Genomic DNA, 16957 nt, shown 5'->3' with positions numbered 1-16957 from the left:
AGGCTAAACACCCTTTCTCTGTTGCTCGCCCTGATCCATTGCTCAAACAGGAAATCAAAAGGACATACATAGATTTCCACTCCCAATCCCTGCCCTCCTGAAACAGGGTCACCTCACATTTTCCTGGACCAGCTGAATATATTAAGCCCCGAGGAAGACAATTCAGTGCAGGTACCACACAGCTGTTCCAGCAGCCTCAGCTCAGAACCTAATTACTTTTCTGGGTCTATGTCTTGACTTTAAGGTAATGTTTATGGACTGATGTCACTGCTGGTATAAGTGAGCATGTTTCACTGGATGTGGCCCACTGGCCTTATGTTAAATTTGCATTTTTAAAGGTACAGTACCTTGATAGAAATTGCACTGATGCTGATATTTTAATTGGAGATGGACGCTGAAAAGTTCATTCTTGGGCAAAAGTCTCAGTGCTCAGTAAGAAGTTTACCCAAGTAGATCCTATTCACTTGAATCATTGGTTATTGGTCAGTAACTCTGTTGACTTCTGTGGACTTTCTCTTGAAAAGAAAATGAAATCAGAATCAAGCCCACTGATTTCAATGGGACTACTCATGTGAATTAGGAGAGCAGGAGCTGGACTCAAATGAACACAGATAACTCCCACTAGCATTTTGGGAGAAGAACAGACCCGTGTTCTTTTTAAATTAATAAGCAACATTTTTATATTGTTCATTTCAGAGCACAGTTGATATGTCAAACATAACTAACCAGTCAGCTGCTTCCTTCACCCTAGTTAATTCATTTTTTTCTTTTCTTTTTTACAAAATGATAAAATCTAATTTGAGCTATGTTTCTTCATGGAGTCCAAAAGTAAGTTAAAAATCATCATCAACAACAATAAATCTTAAACTGAACACACAGAAATACTTACAAAATATTCACAAATTCTCTTTCTGCCTCCTCAGATGCAAAAGTTCTGATTTACCAGAACAGAGCATTAGGGTTGCCACATGGTGGCACTAACCTCCAATGAAAAAACCAAACATAGTTTTTGTTCACATGCTCAAAGAGGTTCAACTAACTTGCAAACGGCAAAGGTAGACAATGTAGTTTAAATTATACAGCAAATGAACTTGGATTATCTTTTAAAATTATAAAGTACTTGTTACAACCCCCCCCAATTATCTCCTTACAGTACAAGACACAAATGTTCCACAATTAGAAGGATCTGTCCTCATGGGAAGTGAGATCTTATTTCTACAGAGATGGCTTACCTCTTGTTATGGGCTTATGATGGAGAAAGAGTTAGCCCAGTGAGTGGATTCACAGGGACACCAACACTTTGAAATCTAACCAATTAAAAATTAAAAATGTATCAGATATTGTATCCCCCTGTCAAGTTTTGGAGCTTTACAATCATATTTTTCTGAGCGAGGGGTAGGCTTTCGGCTAGAAATGGGATTTTGAAGTGGTGATGTCCCTTTAATACCAACATGACTCCAACATAAGTCAAAGTGAGTACATGATTGTGCTCTGTATAGTTTTAATAGCTTTAATGTGAAAGATACTGCACCAATCACCACAAGAGGATTTACAGCCAGTTACAAAATAGGATCGCATAAATCAGAGGTGGAAATGATCTACTAAGTCACCAAATCCATCACCCTGCAAAGGCAAAATATAGTCCCCTGGCAGCGGGGGAAAGGGAAAAGAGAGCGATCCTTATAGAAGATTAATTTTATTCAAATGTATAGGATTAAATGAGCCACAATCACATCTTTGTCCTACTGACAATACACTGCTGTAATAGTCTAAGGGAAGCACCTTGTCAAACCATCCTATATATGCAAATGGCTACATATTTTTTAAAAAGTGTGATGTGAGGTCAATGTATATGGAGTTGTGGCTTAGGAGTTATGTTCTACTTACTAAGGTCTGAACAGGCTAGCAAAAGGGTACTTTGAACCCAATCCTGCAGTGGAAGGGCTCATGAATAGTCCAATTCTAGTCATTAGTCAATAGAATAAGTTAAGCATGTATGTCAGTGTTTGCAGGAACAAGACCCTAAGGAGAAACTCAATGAGCAGCAATAATAGCAGCCAAGGTACAGCACAGTAGATAGCAACAGGGTACCCATCATGTTGTAAGATTTTAAAATGCATTGTTTTAATGTGCTCAGCATAGCTATCTATTTTAGGGCTTTCAATAGCTCCCATCATCAAAATATTGACGAACTGAATCACTTGCTCCTTCCTTTTGTTTAACTTACTTACTGATTAACGTACCTTACTAATCATCATCATCATGTTCCTATTATGCCTCTGGCGTTTAGGGCAGCGACGAAGCTCCTCCACTCCTGTCTGTTTCTGGCAAGTCTTTCAATAGTTTCCCAGCTGTGCCCCAGGTTTTTCAGCTCGACTTCCACAGCTCTTCGCCATGTTGTTTTCAGGCGGCCTCATTTTCACATGCCTTCAGGTGTCCATCTTATTGCTACTCTGGAGATGGAATCAGTTTCCATCCAGAGCACATGACCGATCCATCTCCACCGCCTCCTGGCAATGATGGTGCTCAGATCTTCTTGGCTGCACTGTGTCAACAGATCTTGGTTTGACACTGTTCTGGGCCAAAAGATACGGAGGATTTTTCTGAGGCAGGTTATATGGAATGAAGACAGTTTGGACATGTCATACTTTCTCATTCCCCACTATAAAGTAGTGTTGAAAGTACGCAGCTCTGATAAATCTTGAGTTTGGTTTTGGTGTTGCATTTTGATGATTTCCAGACTGTATTTAAGCTCCTAAAGGTGTTCCTGGCTTTATTGATTTTGTTCCGGATGTCCTGGCTTGTTCCCTCATCCTGGCTGATGGTGCTGCACAAGTATGTGAATGTTTCTACATTGGTGAGAACATAACCCTCTATCCGTACTGGTGATGGTGAGGCAATATTAAAGATCATGAAATCTGTCTTATAGCAGTTGATTTTCAGTCCAGTTTGCTGGCTGAATGCATTGAGTCGAGTTGTTTTTTCTTGTATATGGTGTTGGATATGTGATAGGAGAGCAACATCATCTGCAAAGTCCAGGTCTTCAAGGGATAAGAAGAGTGTCCATTTAGTGCTTCTTGGCATGTCTTCTCTTGTACGCCGCATTACCTAGTCGATGGCAATGTTGAAGAGGATTGCAGACGTGATACACCCCTGACGTACTCCTGTTTTTGACTTCAAAACTGAGCTCACTGTGATCAACACTGCATGTAAAGTTGAAATAGAAACTTTTAATGACGTTGATTATACGGAAAGGAATTCCATATGCCTGCAGAATGCTCCATAGGCTGGTCCTGTGAATGCTACCAAAAGCCTTCTCAAAGTCTATGAAATTTATGTAGAGTCGTCTTTGCCATTTTAAGAACTGTTCTATTATTTTTGTAGAATGAAGATCTGGTCTGTGTACCCATGCCCTTTCCAAAAACCAGCTTGCTGTTTTCTGAGAATGCTATCAACTGCCTCTGATATATGCTGGACTATGATCTTACACAATACTTTGCTTGTCACAGACAAAAGTGTGATACCATGCCAGTTATTACAATCACTGAGAGTTCCTTTTTTTGGTATCTTCACTATAACTCCATTAGTCCACTCATCTGGCACTTTTTCCCTTTTCCAGACTGATGTAAATAGAGTGGCCAGGATAGATGCTGCTAATTTAGGATTTACCTTAAGCAATTCTGCATTCAAGTTATCCTTGCCAGGAGCTTTCCCATTTTTAGGGATTTGATGGCTTGAATGATCTCTTCCTTAGTTACGGTGTCTGTGTTGATATCAAGATTTTCTTCTGCCTCCTGGATGTTTGCTTCCTCTTTAGGTAGTTCCCTGGACAACAATTCTTGAAATGTTCTGTCCAGCGCACATCTTGTTCTTTTTCGGTTGTTAGCAGGTATCCTTGTTTGTGCCTGATGAGAGTGTTTGTTGGTGTCTGCCATTTACCACTAGTAAACCATGTCATTTTGTAGACTTACTAATATTACTATAAATTAAGATTCAGAGGGCAGTTCAATTAAAGTCTACTAGTTCTAGGGTTTCATAATTCCTCCATACAAATATTCCTTCCGGGCTGACACTTGGCATATGAGGATCTAAAGGAAAAATTATCACTATATTTGAAGGGGGGAAGTGGATGGGTCCTGTTTTTATTATTAGTCAGTGATCTAAATGTAACTTTTTAAACTAACCACTCAAAATAATCCCTGAGGACTCCAGTTCCATTTTGTCCAACCTTTAAAGATGCTCTTTGCTAGGCAGTATGATTGCTAATTATTATTATTATTATTTGCTGGTTCCTGCAGTGGCCTCTTAAGGCAGGTTTCACTGTTCACAAGCACAGAATGAAAAATATTTTTAATTAGAGCTCTAAATGATGGAAGCTGTGTGCACTGCACATCAATTAACCATGTGCAATCCTGTCAGAGATGGAGCATTTCATTGCAGGCCCATGTTTGCACAGGGTAATAAGGCAAAACTGGGCATGAAGGTGGTTACTTATTCCTAGGCAGGTTGTGGGGTGGGGGGCATGATGGAATGGTGATCCCTCAAAGTATCTTTATCTGCTTCCATATCACTTGCAGCCTGATAAGTGTTTAGCATGTGGAAAGTGTGACGTTTGGTATCAATAACTAACTGCAGCCCGTGAGTGAGGGGAGATGGGGCTAGGAAGGAGCTAGCTTGAGCTCTGTTCCCAGTGATAGAGCAAGGCTGCTAGTGAAACTCTGAGAAACACTGATGTGGAGACACTGCAGTGGAGGGAGGGAGGCAGGGAAATTTCTATGCCATTCAGGAAAGTTTAAGGGGAATCAATCCTCCACTAGGGTGACCAGACAACAAATGTGAAAAATCAGGACAGGAGGTTGGGGGGGGCGGGTAACAGGAGCCTATATAAGAAAAAGACCCCCAAAACGGGACTGTCCTTATAAAATCGGGACATCTGGTCACCCTATCTCCAGCTCCCAAGAAGCGGGACCCCTCCTGGGAAGAACACTGACGGCACCTGCCCCCAGGGCGAAGAGCAGAGACGGCCCCTTTAACCCCCACCCTTCAGGAAGGTGCAGTCCCGGCCCACCTCAGTCCACCCACTTGCAGCGAGCCAGCCGCCTCCCTCATCGTGGACTGCCAGTCACGCCGGCCTGGCCCCGCCTAAGTGCCTGCAGCTCTCCCCACCAATGGCTGAGCGCCTTCAAAAAGATGACCTCACTCTTTGCCTTGCCATTGGCCGGCTATATTAAGAAAGTAGCCGGCGCTTTATATACCAGCGCCCAGCTGCAGCCTGCAGCACTGGTGGAGCCGGACTCAGAACGGTGGAAGCCAGGGGCCCCCGCTGTCCGCGTTGCTCAAGACCTTGCCCCACAAAATACCCCCAGGCGGCGGCGGCGGCAGGCGCGCGGCGGAGGCAGGGGAGAGGCGCAAGCCGTACAGGGAGAGGAGACGGCGGGCTGCCTCCGGAGAGCCCCGGCTGCGGGAGGCGGCGAGGCGAGCTAGCCAGGCAGCCTGCAGAGCGGGGCGGTGCAGTGCAGCGATCCCCCTGCTTCATCGCAGCCCGGCAGGGGAGAGCGCGGCAGCGACAAAGCCGCGGGGCCCGGGGAGGAGACAGCGGCGGTGCAGCGATCCGGTTTCAGCCCCAGCTCGCGTGGTGCGAGGGAGAAACCCCTCCCCCCCTCCCCGCTCGCTTCGCCCATCCCAGCTCGCCACGGTGCCCTGTAGACAGCGAGAGGGAGGAGGAGGAGGAAGGGGGGCGGGGGGCGAAGAAGGCGCCTCCGTCGTTCTGCTGCACCACAAGGCGAGCTTGGCGAGCCTGGCCATGGCCGCGATCCGCAAGAAGCTGGTGGTGGTGGGGGACGGGGCGTGCGGCAAGACCTGCCTGCTGATCGTCTTCAGCAAGGACGAGTTCCCCGAGGTCTACGTGCCCACCGTCTTCGAGAACTACGTGGCGGACATCGAGGTGGACGGCAAGCAAGTGGAGCTGGCCCTGTGGGACACGGCCGGCCAGGAGGACTACGACCGCCTGCGGCCCCTCTCCTACCCGGACACCGACGTGATCCTCATGTGCTTCTCGGTGGACAGCCCGGACTCGCTGGAGAACATCCCGGAGAAGTGGGTGCCCGAGGTCAAGCACTTCTGCCCCAACGTGCCCATCATCCTGGTGGCCAACAAGAAGGACCTGCGCAACGACGAGCACGTCCGCAACGAGCTGGCCCGCATGAAGCAGGAGCCCGTGCGCACCGAGGACGGGCGGGCCATGGCCATGCGCATCCAGGCCTACGACTACCTGGAGTGCTCGGCCAAGACCAAGGAAGGGGTCCGCGAGGTCTTCGAGACGGCCACCCGCGCCGCCCTGCAGAAGCGCTACGGGGCCCCGAGCGGCTGCCTCAACTGCTGCAAGGTGCTATAGGGCGCGCCGCGGGGCTGCCTTGGGGTCGCTCGCTCGCCCGCCGGGACCCGGGGGGACGCTGCACGGGAGGGAGGGGAGGTTGCCCCTGCTAGGAGCCGCGCACTGGAGGCGAGGCGGGGAGACCCACGCGCTTTGCCCAGGGGGGGAGAGAGAGCTGCGGAGGGGGAGGCGCCCGTCGTCCAGAGACCAAGGCTGCTGCCATCCCCTGCAAACCACTCGCTCAAGGACTGACACGCAGCCGGAAACCGCTTGCTGCTGAGATTTAGGCAGTGGGGCCGGGGTGGGGCCGGGGGTGGGGGGGGGAAGAATGGAACCAGCTCCTCTCCCCTCTCTCCAGCTGGGGTTATTAACCCAACATCTACAACACCAAGACAGTCTCCTTTGTGAGCGGGGATCAATGCACATGGGCCACCTGGAAGAGACTTCCTCCTTCCCGTGTGTGCGCTCTTCCTACCCCAGGCCCTGAGTGCTTTGGGGTGGGGGCTGCATTTCTCAGACTTCCTGCAGACCACCAGCAGCAAACACCTCCCACGGGGCCGATTTCCTGGACTGAGCTGACCTCCGATGTACCTGCTGTGTAACATAGCTCTTTGAGGACTTGGATCAAAAGGGGCATCAGGGAGGGGTGGGTTATCCAGTGTGTATATACCTAAATATTATTTCAGTTTGAACTGGGATACTGAAAGGTGTGTTTATTATTTAAAGTAAACTGGGGAGTGGGTGCCAAACTGCTCTGCCCAGCTTCAATTTCAGTCATTGAGAGGAACAGACACCCTTCCCTAGCGCAGTCAAGAATGACTAAAGCCTGCTGTTTAAAGAGCTGAACTGACTCCAGTTGTAGAAGTCACCCAGCTGAACTAGAAAAGATTGATCTGCTCTCTCTTTTCCTTAGACATCAATCTCCTGATGACTGTCCCAGTATGATGGGAGAGGGTGGGGAGAAGCCCAATGTTGCCATGTATTATCTAGGTGCCTGCTCCTTCAGTTACAGTTGTCTTCTGCAATTGTGTTGCTTTGGTTAATTTAAAAAAATCATTATTTTCCAGTGAGAACTTACTTTGCACAACTGGGTGTTAACTTTTTAATTTTAACACTTGTGAAATGCATAGAACACTGTAGCATTATGAACACTTTTGACGTAGTAACCTCATCTGTTTTGGATTTCTTTAAAAAATGTCAAATAAATAAAACCACTGTATTTCTTTTGAAAAGTGAGTGGAAACACTGGCTCCTTCCTCTTCCCTTCCAGAGGATTTTAAAGTATTTGGGCTTATTTAAACTTTATTTTTACAGGGCAGCCATTAAACTTGTGGTTCTCTGGTTCAGAGAACAAACCTATCCGTCTATTTTTCTTATGAGGTATTTTGGTTTCCCTTTTTTGACAGTGGTACTAAGGCTGTTTTGTTTAGGGGTTTGTTTCATTTTTAATGAACTGACATGGCAAAAGCAATGAGACTTATATGATGTTTACATAAAGTTATATAAGCTGTGTATGCAGTTTTTTATGTAAAGTATTAAAAGACTCTATGATGACATTCATGAGAAGTTTCCTGTGGTTCAATGAGTTGCCTGAACAAAGCTGAAGCTACTATCTGCATCCAGTGATTTTTTTTTTTCACAGATAAAATTTGGGATGGGTAGGGTTTGATGTACATGCTCTTTGGATTGCACATCTTTTGAGGCAGAATTCTGCAATAAGTGTATTTTCTGCAACATATTGAGAATCCTTTTCAGGGGAGATTTCCAGAGAAATCAGTTTCTTCAGTAAGGAGACGATTGCAAATTCTCTGAGGGCAAGAGAGGGGAGGGAAGTGTTTTTTGTTTTTGTTTTGTCTGAAATGAAGTCATCTTCATTTCCCCTGTAAGTAACAAGTCAGAAGTACAAAACTCCTTTGTCCTGCAGGGCGGGGTCAGGGGCGCTCCCCACTTGCCTCCTGATGTTTTCCATAGGTTGCCCTTGACTGTAGGGACAGACTTTCCCTTCAAACTGAATTAAATTCAGAAAGCAGCAGGGCTATTGTGGGATTGTTAGAGTAACAATTTATACTGTTTGTTGGGGTTTTTCCCTGTGTAAAGCAAAACCCATATGGTTCTGTCTTAGGTAGACTTAAAGGGAAAAGTAACTACCAGCAGCAAAACTTATTACTTTGATTGTATTATACAGTCAGATCACAGCTCTTTTGTAGTGAATACATCTTGCATACAAATACAAGCTATGGACAATGAAAGATGTAAGACTGGATAACTGCTCAACTGCTCTCCTGCATGACACAGCTGGGCTACAGGCTTCACTTGCTAACAGCCCAAAAAGGGAGGGGACATTTGCACCCCAGCAGCCCACTAAAGATCCCTCGCCCGAAAGCCTCAAGTTTAGTCAATGATCCTCATGTATAGTTGAGGAGATGGACCTAATTTATTTTCTGCTAGTAAATGCCTATCTTTATTTTCTTCCCTCCTTGGCCTGGTTCATGGATTTTTCTTGGACAGGTACTATGATCTACTGTTGGATGTTCAAATAAAAATGGCACTAGGTGGGGTGACAACACCCGTAACTATAGAATATATTCAAATTTTATTTATTTTAGGGGAATCCTTCCTGAGTGATAACTACGTAGGTACAAAATATCTATTCATCCTAAAGCAATGCAGTACATGCCTTGCTGATTCATGCACAAAATTATGATTCCCTCCTGGTATTTTAGCAAAAAATTCTGAGTCCTAAAGAGAGGTCTCACTATATTAAGACCTCGATCTGATTCTCCTCTTAAACCAGTTTTATACCAGTGTAACCCCGTTGACTTCAGCAGAGTTAGTGTAAATCAGAAGTGAATGGAGAATCAGGCCCTTCACTTATACGGAATCTGAATATTTGCTAGTCTCCTCTGGATTATAAACAAAGTAAATGACAATTGTCAAAACAAGACGTTTTGTGGCGCTTGCTTTGTTTCAGCAGAAAAAGCTGCATCCCATGGAACTCAATGAGAGTTTTGCCATTGATTTAAATAGGAGCAGGGTTGGGTTCATTGATCTGCACATTGGAAATTCAATCAGTAGAAAGATAGGAAAAATATTTCATATTGCATTTAAACTATTTTTTTTATATAAAACATTCAATAAATGTCCTTAGTGAATGTAATTGCTTCTAGGGATTTTCAGTGGAAAATACTGGCATTTTTAATTCAGGCAAAAATATTGATGAGGATTTTTCAGAAATAACTAATGATTTTTGGATGCTTCAATCTTTGGGTTCCAACCTGTAGACACTCTAAGGGGGGGAGACTTTTATGGGGGAATGCTCATCACCTTCTGAAAATTAGCCCCTTTAAAGTATTAATTTGAGTACCCAAAACCTGAGATACCCCAAAAATCGCTACCCTTTTGAAAATCTGCATTGTGCTTAAGGGGTTATTGTCAGAGACTCTATTTGTGCAAAAGGAACTACAAACTCAGACCCTTACTCTAGCCTGGAGACCCTCTGTATAATTTGAGCCAAAGTTGGTAAATCCCATGTGACCTTTTTCTTTAATCTGATTATAATAATACTGATACTCTGTACTTACAGTAGCACTTTACAGTTTTATCAGGCTGTGCAAAAACCAAAAAACTATAATCTCCAGTGTCCCAGTGAGGTAAGTATTAATACTTCTAGTTTATGCATTGGGAAACTGAGGCAAAGGAATTCACTACTGTATCCTTATATAATGCAATATCAGTATTTACTATTGAGGTGCTTAGGAGGCAAGTACATTCATGCTGGATGTCAACTGTGTTTTGCCTGAGTAAGGGCTGTAGTATCTGGCTCAAGGGGAAAAATAAATCCTGTAAGAAAAAGAATGTTTTAAATGAGCATCACCTTCTTCTACCATCTGTTAACTTATAAGACTATAGTGAGATCATATTAAGAGTCCAGCTGTGTGGATCAGATTGCAGGATCGGAGCCTTAGTTTGCTTTGTCTTTTGCTGTACACTGCACATATTCATTAACTTTAATACTCTTAAGGAGAACAGAGTATAAAGCTAATCATAGCCTCCTTTACATAGCCAGAACTCCTGTTGATTTCAACTTGAGAAGTCAGTAGGAGGTTTGCTTGCGTAATCAGTGCAGTTTCGAGCCCGAGATTCCAACTAGAAGTCTCTTGAATCCAAAGATTTCTATGATTTGGATGTAGTGAACCTGAAGTAGCCTAGGGAAGTTTTGTTACTTTCCTCTTCCCTTCCCTCCTCTCTCTTCCCTCTCCCCCTTCCCCCCCAGTAGCAGATACAGCACTAAAAGAATGAGGATTTTAAAAAGTATTTATCATTTTGATTTTCCATTATTAGAATGTATTTTCACCAACACAAGCAAAAGATAGAGATGACCTTTTGGGGGGAGAGAAATTGGTGAGTCACTAATATTTTGGGTAAAAACATGTATTTTAAAAATTTTTGTTCATTATTATCCATTGAAATTAAACTACATATTTTGCTCAAATTCTTCTTTCACTTCTTACCCTGGTGTAACCCCATTTACTGTACTGGGATTGCATGAGTGTAATTCGGAGCAGAATTTGGCCCAATGTCTTTTATTGGCCTCTTTCTCTCCCCCCCCCCCCCCCGCGCAAAAAAGAAAGAGCTTAATTTAGTTTGTTTTGCTTTACTGTGCGTTGAAAAGATTCTGATACTATTTTTGCAGGGAGATAAAAAGTGAATGTGGTCATGTATTATATTGAAAGATAGAGGAATATCTTCAGGAAATCACCAAAGATTTTACTGTCATCACTAATTATAATTTGATTGTGGGTTTTATTGTTTGGTAACAGGAGCTAAAACCAAAAGATGAATATTTGTAGTCTGCTTTTCATATTTTAGTGAAGTGGTATAAAACCATTCCAGAATCCATCTCTTCTTTTTTATTGCTGGTTATGTATCAGTATCTACAGACACGTAGAACCCAAATAGTCTGCAGTTAACTCACGAGGATGTTTATCTACTCAAGACAAGTGTATTTGTAATATACTCCATGAATGTTTTAACAAGTTTTTACAGGTCTAGGTAGTATGTTCAATGCTTGAAGATATATTTGTACCAGGTTATAGGACTGACTCTTCTGTCCAGTTTACACAGACATCAGAGACTACTAGGTAGAGATGCAGGTTACATGGCCACCACAGAGAGGCAATGCTTCTCCCTCAGAAGCCACAAGAGATCTCACTTCTGTAATCCTTTGCTTTACTACCATGAGTCAACCTCCACTCAAGGAAGTTAAACCATGCAAATGTTAGAATCTATATATCAACAGTGGGTGAGTATGGACATACTAGACATTACCAGAACCAGGATTTGGTCTGCCGTGTGTATCTTTCTCACCATCTATTTAGCTATAAGGGCTTGATTCAAAGTCCAGTGGATTAGTGGATGTTTTTCCATAGACTTCAGTGGGGCCCTGGATCAACCCCCAAAAGCATAACTTTAAGCAATACTGTATGTATACTTGTAGAGAACACACAAGAGGAAAGTAATAAGATTTTTTTTTCAAGTTCATCATAACTCATGTTGAGAAAGAGGAATTTTCTTTCACATTAACATCTAATGCTATAGTGGTAAGCCACAGCCTGTGAAAAGCAGCAGACAGATCTAATGCCTTTTCTGGTGATGGCCAGAGGATTGCAGACTGTTTAGAAAAGGAGCCCGCATTCCTTCTTTTATCAGGTCCGTTCTTTCTTTGTGGCTCACTTCATGAGGTGCATATATGTGTGTGCAGTTTATCATTCATACATAATTCAGAAGCAAGTAACTATTTGCTATAATAATAAGCATTGACATATCTGCTTCACTTACATGAATGGAATATCAAACTAGTGCTAAAAAGGGAGTGTAAGTAGTAAGAAATTTTAGAACTAGAGGGACTGATGGATTGTCAGTGGTCTAATTCTGACCGTACAGCACTATGGTTTGGATATTAGCTAGAAGCTTACTGCACATGTTTAGCCAGCTATATTTTTATATATATTAAGCTTGACTGTCTATTTTTTGAGCTAAATCTTGGTTCCACGTGAAGCACCTTTGATGGGTTGGATTTAGCACTAAACGTTTATTACATTGTTTGACGCTATTCGTTTACTCATTCATTCAAAACTTGATGTGGCAGTGCGGGGGAGGGAGGATTCAGAATTTGGAAACAAAGTAGGTTGCTTGGTGGGCTCATTTGCATGATAATATCCACAGTTCTCTTCCAGTTCACAGCCCTTTCATAACAGTGCTGGTGCCCCTGCTCTGGGAACCAACTGAAAGCCCTCAGGATGCATGTGGGGGCAATGCAGAGGGGATGTGTGTGTTTACATGCCAGAATTACAGAAGAGGTTTGTCTCCTCATTTTAAGCTTTCATGCAGATATTTTTTCTTTAATATATGCTGGGATCCAAACCTGTACTTTTTTCTATGCTACAGTTCCAGGAATGCAGAATCTTATGTCCCATGGACTTTCATGGGAGCTGAAGGCACTTCGCATCTTACGGGAGGTTCTCAGCACTGGTCTAATAGCTTTCAATCCAAACATGTCAGATCTTTTCCTCTAGAGAAGAGTATAGCAAATACGTGTAGTACTATACAGATCCTTTTGTATTATATATGCATAACACACCTACCTCCACAAACTTATCATAGACATGCTCTTTCTGCATATGTAATTTGCATTCACAGTCATGAGTCATGTTGCTGTCCTGGACACATACTTGGTTTTTCTTACCATTAGCTGGGAATAATTTTCGTTCTTTAGGTCTTAAGCAAACCACTAACTGATTGAGGTTAGGAAGAAACTTCCCCTAGGTGCAGGTCACTTCATAATTGTTCATGATGGGTTTTCTTACCCCAGGACTCTCCCTGACACTGGAGAGGGTATTGGCATAGATTGCTGCTAAAATCACCACAGTCTTCGTCACTGAGGAGCCCAAAGCAGAGGGAGCTGACATCCAGGTATCATCTGCACCAATCTCTCTTCACGCAGTCAAGCTGCTGCAGGAAGACATGGGCCTGGTCTACACTAAAAAGTTAGACTGATCCAGCTATGTTGTTCAGCACTGTGAAAAATTCACATCCCTGAGTGATGTAGGTAAGCCAAGCTAACCCCTGGTGTAGACAGCACTATGATGACCGAAGAATTCTTCCATTTACCTAGTACTGCCTCTTGATGAGGTGGATGAGCTATGCTGAGGGGAGAACACCTCCCATTGGTGTAGGTAGTGTCTTCACTGAAGCGCTATAGCTGTGCCGCTGTGGAGAGATCTAAAGGAGAGATCCATGGCTACACATTTCACTGGTGATGATTCCAGGATCTTGGACAAAACACACATAACAATGAGCCGTGAAGAGACCCTGCCAAAACCCAAGGAGTGGTAAAACAAAACAAGCCATATATGATCATTAGCTTGCAATTTGAACTTTAGCAAAGGTGTGTAGTACTTGAAGCACTGAGATACTAATGAGTCTCAGTGCATATTTTTTCTTGAAGTAGTTAAGTTCAGCAGTTCATGTTTTAAACACTTATATTAAACACATCACATCCCCAGCAAAAGAGAGAATTCTGCAGAGATTTATTCAAGGGAATAGCTAGATATAGATTGGTGTATACAGCAGTTTAAAGGTCAAATTGTGTCCTCAGACACTAGGTTGTCCCATTGAGGTCAATGCAGATATCCTACAGTTGTAGATATTCACATTTATCTGTAAACATAGGATGAATCTGAATCCTCAGTGTCACCAGCACAGCTAGATGTTGTTCAGTCTAATGTAGGCAGAGGGAAGATAAAAGCCACTGGAAGATTCCATCCCCTCCCCTAAAGTGGAACTGGAGCTTTGGTGGTACTTTGGGATGTTCTGATTGGTTTAATTGGACAACTCATTTAAATAAGGGTAGGCAGGAAATATGTTAATTCAGAGATAACATTTAGAGATAACAGCAAATGAAATCCCTGTGGTGTCCCCAGGGACTCCTTATGGCCATTCCATGGCTTTAGGAGGGAGTGGGGTGGGTGAGGATTTCTTCTTCAGAGATTTCCCCTGCTCTTGGGCTGCATATAGTGGACTCCTAAAGAAATTGTCATTAGAGCTGGGTACGGATTGGTTTTCCTACCCCAGGAAAATTTTCAAGATTTTGAAAAATGTTCCCATTCCAAATCGGGACAAGATGGCGACATCTCAAAATTTTTCATGAACCAACAATCTGAAAAATATTTCAGTTTGGGTCAATCAAAATCTTTTATTTTAATTTCCACCTTTTAATTTTTTAAAAAAAAATTATAAGTAGCTTAAATTTCTAAATAAAAAATCATGTTGAGCTGAAAAATGGAATTTTTCCTTTACAATGTTGCAATGGGATGTTTAGACAATTTCAAAACTTTTTTTAAAAAAAAATTCTGGTGAGAAATTCATTGAGACCTGCCCGCTTCTGTAAATGCTTTTGGGTTTGAAAAATAAGGATTTTCCAATAAAAAAAAAATCCAGTTCTGTCAAAAATTTCTCTAACAGCTCTAATTGTCTTGCTTTAGGCCCCATTTCCACAAAGTTTTTCACAGGCGAATAGTCCCATTAAATTCAATGCGATCCGCTCATGTGTATAAAGTTATTCTTGTGCAGAAGTGTTTGCAGGATCAGGGCCAAAGAGTTTTAAAACATAAGAATAAAATAACTTCTCTTAATTAACTATGTTCTATTTCTTAGGTTTAAGATGTTAGAGATACCAATCAGTTCTCATATCATCCACTGAGTCTTCATAGAAAAGAAGACCTCAATTTCTCATGAAAAAACCCCCACACACATTAAGGCTATGTCTACGCTACACGATAGCTGTGCTTCTGTAAGGTCTCCTGTGTAGCCGCTGTATGCTGGCAGGAGAGAGCTCTCCCACCAGCATAATTAAACCACCCCCAACAAGTCGTGGTAGCTATGTCAGCAGGAGAGCGTCTCCTGCTGGCATAGCGATGTCCACACCAGCGTTTTTGTTGGTGAAATTTGGGTGAAAAAACACACCCCAACCAACAAAATTTTTGCCGACAATAGTGCTAACGTAGACAACGCCTGAATGAATGTGTCTAAGTTTTCTTATACCGCATAAGGAAAGAAAAAATGGCACAAGTCCGTATTTTTCCTTTGCAGATCACCTTTAAAGTAGAGTTAAGGATCCTTTAATTAGGGCATGATTGAAATAGCAGCCAGTAACGTTTTGTCTGGAACCACTGCAATGTCTCATATTTGTGTAGCTGAGATATCCAATAACTCTGTGTACTGACAAGCTCCTTTGAAATGTTTCATGAAGTGTATTTTCTATCCTGGCACAGTGGCTACTTTTGTAAATGAAGCCACATGTTCATTTTTACATTCCCCTGTGTCGTTTCTTTCCCTGAGAGCAATAGTTATTAGTGAAATTATGGAATAATCCAGGAAAAATGTAATTTAAATCATTATTATGAGAGTGGAAACTCCTCCCCCAAACCCTGTCTGAAATCAGCAGATTTGGCAACTTCAGTCATTCAAAATATGAGTCAGGCTTCCTAAAAATTCAGGAGATTGTTTTTAACGTGTGATTTTTAAACCATACAAACCTTAGGCTTTTTATTTGCCTGTTGGTTTTTGAGCCTTTAGGTTTTACATTTTCAAGCTTTTCTCCACAACTATCAGGGCTAGAAATGGACTCCACCCCCCCCCCCCCCGCCCCCATGAGAGCTGAGATTCTTGCACAATCAAAACACAAACACACACAAAAAACAACTCCAGGAGCTGGCGCTTTAAGAAAAACACCAAATAGTGTGAGTCTCTGATAAAATCATGAGAGCTGGCAACACTGGCCCTGATCCTGCAATCGGATCCACAAAGACAGATGTGCCATTGAAGTCAATAGGAAAATGTGCTTGTAAAGTCACAAACATTGTTTCACAAGTATCAAGGGGTAGCCCTGTTAGTCTGTATCCACAAAAACAACAAGGCGTCCGGTGGCACCTTTAAGACCAACAGATTTATTTGAGCATAAGCTTTTGTGGGTAAAAACCCCACTTGGACCTTGGGGATAGATGTAGACTTTTAATTAATCTTTTGAAACTAACTGGATTTCAGGGTGAGGGGGTGCCAGCAAAAATAACTTCATATATTACTTCTTTTGTCTTTTGTTTGTTTTGCCAGAAAGAATTCCTGTTCCTAAATCTTGTAAAGCTCCGCACATATATACAACATCCAATAAATAATGAATGAAAAATGATAAAGGGCCTGCTCATGATCCTCTGATCCACCCATGGCTCTATATATGAATCTTACCTCTCCCACTTGGAAGGAGTGTGGTGGGGTCAGCTACTTCTGTGGCACTTGTCCCCGATCCTGGAACCCCAAAAAGGACTGTTCAGTGGGGATTCATGTGGGTGGAGAAGGTGGGGACTGCAGTTCATTGGGGGCATGCCAGGGATGGATGGAAGGGCAAGACTGGGGGACCTGATTGGCTAGGGAGCAGATGATGGCTGTGCAGCCCCTGGTGTCAGGACAGAAGCACAGAGTCTCCTTATGCACTATGGGAGCATGCCTCTCAGCCCAGGTAGACAGACT

The 16957-nt window shown here is 43.0% G+C and overlaps 1 protein-coding gene across 1 annotated transcript; it reads left to right on the top strand.

The window, feature by feature from the left end:
* Window positions 1-5255: 5255 nt before the first annotated feature.
* On the top strand, window positions 5256-7933 carry RHOB (ras homolog family member B). The gene has a single exon (XM_073335915.1). The coding sequence runs from the start codon at window positions 5804-5806 to the stop codon at window positions 6392-6394; it is 591 nt and encodes a 196-aa protein (XP_073192016.1). The 5' UTR covers window positions 5256-5803; the 3' UTR covers window positions 6395-7933.
* Window positions 7934-16957: the final 9024 nt, after the last annotated feature.

The sequence above is a fragment of the Lepidochelys kempii genome, chromosome 3 (assembly GCF_965140265.1).
Source record: "Lepidochelys kempii isolate rLepKem1 chromosome 3, rLepKem1.hap2, whole genome shotgun sequence".
In the NCBI taxonomy this organism is placed as follows: domain Eukaryota; kingdom Metazoa; phylum Chordata; order Testudines; family Cheloniidae; genus Lepidochelys; species Lepidochelys kempii.
Note: the sequence above shows the minus strand (reverse complement) of the source record. Positions and strands in the feature narration are given on the sequence as shown.

What these genes read in the sequence shown, in the direction of transcription:
- RHOB (XM_073335915.1), top strand. Translation starts at nt 5,804, where the DNA reads ATGGCCGCGATCCGCAAGAAGCTGGTGGTGGTGGGGGACGGGGCGTGC.